The sequence below is a fragment of the Nannospalax galili genome, unplaced genomic scaffold, assembly GCF_000622305.1.
Source record: "Nannospalax galili isolate Female #2095 unplaced genomic scaffold, S.galili_v1.0 scaffold45, whole genome shotgun sequence".
NCBI classification, from domain to species: domain Eukaryota; kingdom Metazoa; phylum Chordata; class Mammalia; order Rodentia; family Spalacidae; genus Nannospalax; species Nannospalax galili.
In genome coordinates this window covers 5,016,180-5,024,055 of record NW_008355775.1, presented here as the reverse complement: position 1 = coordinate 5,024,055, position 7,876 = coordinate 5,016,180, and the positions used below count along the sequence as shown (strand labels likewise).

The 7,876-nt window shown below is 42.4% G+C and overlaps 1 protein-coding gene and 1 pseudogene across 2 annotated transcripts in view; one reads left to right on the top strand and one right to left on the bottom strand.

Moving 5' to 3' along the window:
* The window catches only part of Fam151b (family with sequence similarity 151 member B), a 49,205-nt gene extending 47,401 nt beyond the window's left edge, over positions 1–1,804 (top strand). The window contains exon 6 of one of the 2 annotated variants that reach the window (XM_008853321.2): positions 1,560–1,804. In XM_008853321.2, coding sequence (XP_008851543.1) covers positions 1,560–1,719 — 160 coding nt within the window. In that variant the 3' untranslated portion in view covers positions 1,720–1,804. The remainder of the gene's footprint in view (positions 1–1,559) is intronic. The other variant, XM_017803240.2, reaches the window with a different exon arrangement.
* A 1,180-nt stretch (positions 1,805–2,984) lies between these two features.
* LOC103750300 lies at positions 2,985–3,792 on the bottom strand (annotated as a pseudogene).
* Positions 3,793–7,876: the final 4,084 nt, after the last annotated feature.

Sequence of the window (7,876 nt, the reverse complement as noted above, 5' to 3'; positions counted from 1 at the left end):
TATTTGGTGGGAATATGTTATTTTGGTTTTTCATGTTATTATTTTTTCTCTATGATTTTGATGTGAATTTCTTTTGTAGTTTCTGATTCTTGTGTGAGACTCAAGCCTTCAAGTTTAGGTCTGCTTCTTTTTGTAAACTTTATATGGCTTTGTGGTTTACTTTTTGGGCATGAACAGCTGTTTTGTCTAAGCTTCCAGTTCTCTCTTTTGATTTTTGTATTGGATTGGCCAGATTGCTTTTGTTTTCAGGAGTTCCCACAGAGGTCCAAGTCAGATGAGGATTAGATGCTCTGAGGCTTTCTCCTAAGGTCTGGATCCCTCCAGGAATGATTTTGGCCTCAGGAATTTGGGGGTTGGACTGGTCTGGGGGCAGGGCCCAGGAAAGATGCTGGTCTCAGGCAGCTCAGGCAGCTCTTGGCTGTGCCACCCAGGGATGCAAAGGGAACTGAGGGTGGGTAGAGGCCCCAAGGGCTCCTGGGGACTGCAGGGAGGAACTGGGTTGGTCTGGGTACAAAGGATCAGGAAGCAGTGGTGGCTCCAAGCAGAGAGGTCAGCCCTGGTGTCTGGGGTACCAAGACAAGAAATGGGGCAGTACCCAGGCTGGGAGGAGAGATGGGATGCAGGAGTTGGGAGAGTGAATGAGGCTGGGGGAATCAAGGCCCAGTGGGCACCAACAGACTTACCCAGGAAAGAGGCTGGTGGGTTGTGCAGCCCAGTAAAGCAGAGGGAGGTTAGGGTGGGGACCAGGCCCAGAGGGCTCCTGGGGACCACAAAAAAGGAACTAGGTTGGTCTGGATGCAAAGGATCAGGAAGCAGTGGTGGTTCCCCAGGTGTCTGGGGTGCCAAGACAAGGAATGGGACAGTACCCAGGCTAGGAGGAGAGACTGGTGGGAGAGGTGGGAATGAGGCTGGAGGAGTCAAGGCACGGAGGGCGCCATTGGACTTACCCAGGAGAGAGGCCGGTAGGTTGTCTGTGTGTTATTCTTAATGACATCTCTTGGCAGTCTTTCTTTTCATAGACAAACCCCAAAAGGGACAGTGGGCTGGCCATCATAAGTGGCTGAATGTTGGAAATGACAATGGTACTTGTATCACTTCACAATCTCTTCCCATCATGCTTTTCACTCTGACCAGGCTGCTTAAGCATACCCGGTATGTGTGTGTGTGTGTGTGTGTGTGTGTGTGTGTGTGTGTTTATGTTGGTGAACAGACTCTCTCTCTAATCAACAACAAAGTCTCTCTCCAGCTCCTTTTTACAAAATTTGACTCATTTCCAGTGCTACCAGTCTGGGCTTCTAAGCCATTTTAACATTCCTGTAATTCAAACACAGCAGTTACATAACTCAGATGGTCGCAGTGGGAATTGGCTTTCTCTCTTGTCTCTTTGATGTTGGTGAAGGAATGAAATAGGGAAGTGTGCTTATACCATAAAAATCAATTTTTTTCATTTATGCATTTGGTTTAGCACCTAATGAGAGTATTTTTAGGCTTGTTGGAATTGTTCATCAGTTTCTTATCTTTCACTTTTAACTGTATAATTTTGTTTTATTTTAATGCAGATACAGCCTGACTATTTGGACTGGAAAAGATGATAACTATTCCACTGAAGATTTACTTTATATTCGAGACCATTTTAGTAAAAAACAAGTTTTCTATGATATTTTGGAACCACAAAATCATGAATTTAAACAAGCCATTGGAATAAAAGTTAATCTCTGAGATTAAAATTTTTCTATATTGTTTTCTGTTTTGGTTTTATAATCCTTTTCTACTTAAGCCTGAATTAATTGCTATATTAATTATGATTATTAACTAATGCCCAATTTACCCAGTCAAAAATACTTATTGTATACTTATTCTGACTTTATAATGTCCTTATAATAGTACACTCCCATAAAAAGTTTAACCAACTTCAATAAAATTGTTTTAAAATTATAGTAAAAATTTTCAAGCTAGGTTTGGTAGCACATGCTTATAATATTAGCACTTGAGAGGCTGAAGAAGGAAGATCAAGATTTCAATGCCAGCTTGGACTACATTGTGATACTGTGTCTCAAAAACAAAACTAGGGGCTGCTGAGATGGCTCAGCCACACGGTGGAAGGAACTCACGAACTCCACACATACAAAGTGGCAGCCCCCAACACACACAGATAAGTAAGTAAATGTAAAAAGGAAAACAAAACAAAATTTGTTTATAATTTACATAATGATCATATATTAATTTTGTATAAAGGAGTTCTTGAACTAATAAATGAACTACATATTGGTGAAACTGGAAATATAATTTATTTGTCCAGAATGAATTGCCCACTTGACCCTTAATAATTTTCTTAAAAATTCTTTTATATTTATTTATTGTGGGGAATATAAGCATGTCATGGCACATGTGTGGAAGTCAGATGACAACATGTGGGAGTCAGTTCTCTTCTTCCATCATGCAGGTCCTGGGGTTGAACTCGGGTTGTCAGGCTTGGCAGCTAGTGCCTTGACCCACTGTGAGCCATCTTGCTGGCCTAATAAAATGATATTATGGGATGATCAAGTGACATTGAAGAAACTGTCACCTAGATTAAGATATAAATGGACATTTTTAACCATTCTGAGGTACAAAAATATTTGAAAAGAATTGCAATATTTATTCTGCTGACAAGTAAGTTCTGAATGTCTACATGAATAAGGAAAACAGCCTGATGACTACTTCACAGCATACACAAATAATTAAAGTGGATTTTTGGCCCAAACATCAAAGTTAAATCTATAAAGCACTTGGAAGTGATAAGAGATGATAGTTTCATGAGTTGTGCGTAGGCAAAAATTTTTGGTATTCAAGAGAGTAGGGCTCCCTGAGCCCCTCTCCTTTTTCTGGAGGTCTATGTTGGAAACTGTGAAGGGAGATACTCAGTGTTGGGGGCTGAGTTGGGGCAGGGACCTCCAGCCAAGGGCCTCTCCCTTCTTCTTGGGGTGGGGGGTGTTCAGGGCTTCTTACTCCTTGGAGGCCATGTGGACTATGAGATCCACCACCCTTTTCCTGTAGCCACATTTGTTATCATATCAGAAAATGAGCTTGATAAAGCGGTCGTTGAGAGCAATGCCAGTCCCAGCATCAAAGGTAGAAGAGTGGGTGTCACTGTTAAAGTCACAGGAGAAAACCTGGTTCTCAGTGTAGCTCAGAATGCCCTTTAAGGGGCCCTCCGATGCCTGCTTCACCATCTTCTTGATGTCATCCTAATTAGCACTGTTCTCTAGGTGGCAGGTCAGACCCAGTCAGACCACAGTCTCCTGGAGGGGCCATCTACAGTCTTCTGTGTAGTTGTAATGGCATGAACTGTGGTCATCAGTCCCCCAACAATGCTGAAGTTGTCATGGACGACCTTGGCCAGGGGGGCTAAGCAGTTGGTGATGCAGAAGGCATTGTTGACAACCTTGGGGGAGTTGTATTTTTTGTGGTTTGTGGCCATCACAAATATGGGGGCATCAGCAGAAGGGGCAGAGATGACCTTTATGGCTCCACCCCTCAAGTGGGCCCCAACCTCCTCCATGGTAGTGAAGATGCCAGTAGATTCCACAACACACTACCAGCATCACCCCATTTAATGTTGCTTCTGGAAGATGGACATGGCCTTCCTATTGATGACACGTTTCCTGTTCTCAGCCTTGACTGTGCCATGGAACTTGCCGTGGGTGGAATCATACTGGCACATGTAGACCATGCCATTGAAGTCAATGAAGGGGTCATTGATATCAACAACATCCACTTTGTCAGAGTTGAAGGCAGCCCTGGTAACCAGGTCCCCAATAAGGCCAAACTGATTCACCATGGTGTCTCAGCGATGAGGCTGGCACTGCAGGAGGAGATGCAGCTGCCTCTGGAACAGGGAGGAGCAGAGAGCTGCAAAAATTTTTTTATAATGCAGAAAGAACTAACTCTGAAAGAAAAAATATTGATACATGGACTTTAACAAAATTTAAAACATCTCATTAAAAGACACCATTGACACATAGCTGACAAAGGACTGATATTCTGTGTGAAGAACATCTATTGATTAAAAAAAGCCCCCCCCAAGATAATTAAAGATACTTCACAAAATATAACATTAATATAGCCAAATCAAGTTTTCCTGAAAAGGTTCTGAACAGTGTCACTCCTCATCCAGGAGAGGCAATTTAAGGGGGTGAGATGCCAGGAATGCCTCCCAGAAAGGCTAACCCTATAAGGACTGGCAGCAACTTGCAGGAAAAAAGGAAAACAGTCTGGCAGTTTCTAATAACATAATATCTCTGTCTTAGGAACTAGCCATTCTATCCTTAAGCATATACTCCAGATGAAAGAGCTTGTATGTCCACATAAAAAGACTTTATAAGCATGTCCATAGCAGCTACATTCTTACCTCCAAATTAATAACAACCAAATTTCTATCAGCAAGAGACTTGCTAAATATAATAAACTTACTACATAACAGTAAAAAAGTTTGAACTACTGATACATATAATAATGGTAATATTAAACACTGTGCAAAGGGAACAGGGACAAATCCAATCTATGGATCTATTTATACAAAGTTCATGAACAGCCAAGACTAATGTATGGCAACAGAAGTCAGAATGGTGATTCCCCTGGGGTTGTGTAGAGTGCTGGGATGTAGAGTAGGGGAATTGTGGAGAGTGGTGAGAAGGTTCTGTAGCTGTGCCAAGGTAGATATTTGGATGTGTCTGTGGGCAAGGAATTATTGAGCTGTACATTTTACTGCATTGTAAATTATGTGTATCAATCTTGATAGTATTTTCAAAGACCTCTATTTACAAAAATGCATAGGCTACTAAGAGACACTGAAAACCCAGCCTTGCTGGAAAGATGTTAAGTTAGACTGTATTGTTGCAGGTTGTTAAAGAGCATTATGGAATTGTATTATATGCAAAGTTGTGTTCACATGCTTAGAAGATTTTTGGGGAAAGAAGTTCAAACACAAAGTATTTGTCCCTTCCATGTGTTGGTGCTGGGATCCCATTGCATTTAAATGTTTCTCACGACTGGCAAAGCAATTCAACCTGAGAAGAGATTTTGATAAGAGATTTGATTGTTCAAAAATTCAGAGACTTTATAAAGCACAATTGCTTTTGGTTCTGTGAGAGGGGTATGATTGCTAATTAGCCATTTACGTAGTAATTTCTCCAGTGGGAAATTATGAAAAGTAATTTGGAACAGTTTGATGATTTGCTTGGTATCTTTGTTCTTCTGGCTTTTTAGCCCCTGTAATTAAGTACCTAGTGAACTCATAGAAAGATGCTGAATTTCTCTTGTGTTCGTTTAGATGTGAGCCTGCCTATGAGGAATCTTCAAGCTTCTGAGGGTAATAAATTCAGTTTCTAATAAAGAAAAATAGTTGAGTGTTAAAAAGATTGTTAGGGACAGCAGTACTGAAGTTCTTTCTGTAGAAAATGAATGGACTGCAAATCATAGGCCTGAGGAGGGCTGTCTTAGAAGAAGGGGAGCTCAGGAGCTCCTCAGGTCTCAGCTGCAGGAGTTCTGCGCCTAGTGTTCTGGTGGTCCACATCAATGTCACTCTTCTACTTTTCACTGTAATAACAGCTCTCCCCTTTATACCTTTCAGCCTTGTTCCTGACCTCAGTTTGACTTGTCGTCACATGAAGTTTCTCAGTAGGAACTCAGGGGGATGGAAGAGCTGACCCTGATCTTCAGGAGCTGAGGCCCTGCACTCTTGTCAGAAATGGTTCCTATGCAGAGGAGCTTCGACTCTAGAGGGGAGAGACCTGGAAACAGATACTGCCTGCAGGTTACAGTGAGAGCCCCCAGACAGCAGCATCCTAGGGACACTCATAATGGTGGGGCGGGGGGCACTGCAGGCAGCGTAGGCACACAAACCATCCATAAGGAACCAGTTTAACCTGGCCAAAGCACTGCAGGGACAGCCTCCAAGGAAGAACGAGATCCTCTGTTCTCAAGGCTGCACCATTTCAGACAGCGGGAACCATTACATCCTTGTAAGCAGGGAGGGATTGTAGTCAGTTTGGAGTGTTGAAGGTGATTACAAAGGCAGGCAAGGACAAACCAACCAGGAGACTGGGAATTCCCAACGTGAAAAGAACATGAAGACAGAATTAGGATGCTAGCAAAAGGGACTCAAGAACTAGAAGAAAGATTAGAAGAAGGTTTGTAGTTTGAAACTAGTCCCAGTAAGGAGTATAGGAGAAAGGAAGGCATCTAGTAATGGGAGCTTAGGTGGCTGACAGCGAGTCCCACTCGTGCAGGTAAAATGGGAAAGCAGCCAGCCCGCAGCTTTACCTCTCAGTGGTCATTGATGTTGCTACTTCATACTATAAAAGAAAACTGAAATCTCCATCCACCTCACTTCCCACTCCAAGAAAGGCATTCTTTTTTAAGGTAATTCTGCTAGTTTTCTAAAGAATTCACCACCCCACCCCACCACCACAGTAATTTTGACTTTACTACATATTTATTTCATTTTCTTAAACACTAAAACTTCCCACACAGCCCACAGTGACCTTGGAGAGAGAAGGCTGCATGTGGGCGGCTGGCCAGTCTCCTGGGCTGCCAGGGCCTTTGTTTCTGTATGTAGGCTCACCCCAGTTCCACCTTACCTAGTGCCTGAGCTGTTCTGGTTTCCTTGCTGCCGTAGATTATGGCTGGGTCATTGCCCCCTTTCTTCTTTATCCCTTTCTTGGAGTGAAAGAATATAAGAATCTAGATTTTTAATTAATACATTTGGTTGTGAAAGTCTGTTACCACTTTGTCAGTTCAAGGGCTAATTAAGAAACTGTGGGTTTGTGGGTAGAGTACTTAACGTGTGAAAAGGCCATGGGTTCAATTCCCAGTGCACACAGAGAGAGAGAGAGAGAGAGAGAGAGAGAGAGAGACAGAGACAGAGAGACAGAGAGAGACAGAGAGAGACAGAGACAGAGAGAGACAGAGAGAGAGTGACAGAGAGAAAGAGAGACAGAGACAGAAAGAGAGATCCTTTTGTTATACCTCCCAACCCTGCACTCTTGAGGGTTTGGAGGCCTTGCTGGTCCTACTTGTGTAGGATTGTGACAATTTACATTTATCACTGGCCATGGTAATAAAAGAGGGTGCCTGGTAAGTTCCCAGGGTTCTACCTGCATTCTTTCCAGCTCTGAATTCTAGTTCTGAGACTTTCTCCCTGGTGCCTACTTTCTGAGTGAAGGAATGGTATCTGCCCTAGCTGGATTGTTACCACAAATTCTTGGTACCAGTAGGACCCAAAGTGGAGGAGTCATCTAGCAAATGTGTTTCCAATTGAGAAGATTGTTTTGACTGGAAATGTTTTGCCAGGCAGTCAAAATCTGCCATCACAACCAACACTGAATGAACAGGAAAACAAAGCAAAAAGTCGTGTGGATAAATGAAATCCCCAAACTTGTTTTCAACATTTCTTGCATAATCTAGAACTGTTATTAAATAAAGACTCTCTCAAAGAAGCTGGCTGAAAAGATTTTAAAGATCATGAGTGGACTCTCCTTTGTTGAATGTTTAATCAACAGCAACCTCTTTATCTCCAAAAATGATGGTCCATGTCAGGTTTCTCCACAGATAGACAGCTCGGCACCAGAGAGTGGAAACTAACTTTCTGTAACTTCATGTTCTGGCCCAGCTTGACTTTATTTGGTAGACCCTGAGTTAAGTCATTTCATCATTGCTTTCTGATGTAAGTCCAGATGTCTAATCTCAATTGAATGGTTTTCTCTCCAGGTTAAACAACACTAATTCTTTTGCTCACTTTGTTTTTCAGATTCTTGGTCGTCTTTTTCATCTTTTTGTATTGGACACATTTGAGTCCCTGAGACAAAACACCTCACAGGACAGCTTAAGGAGGGAT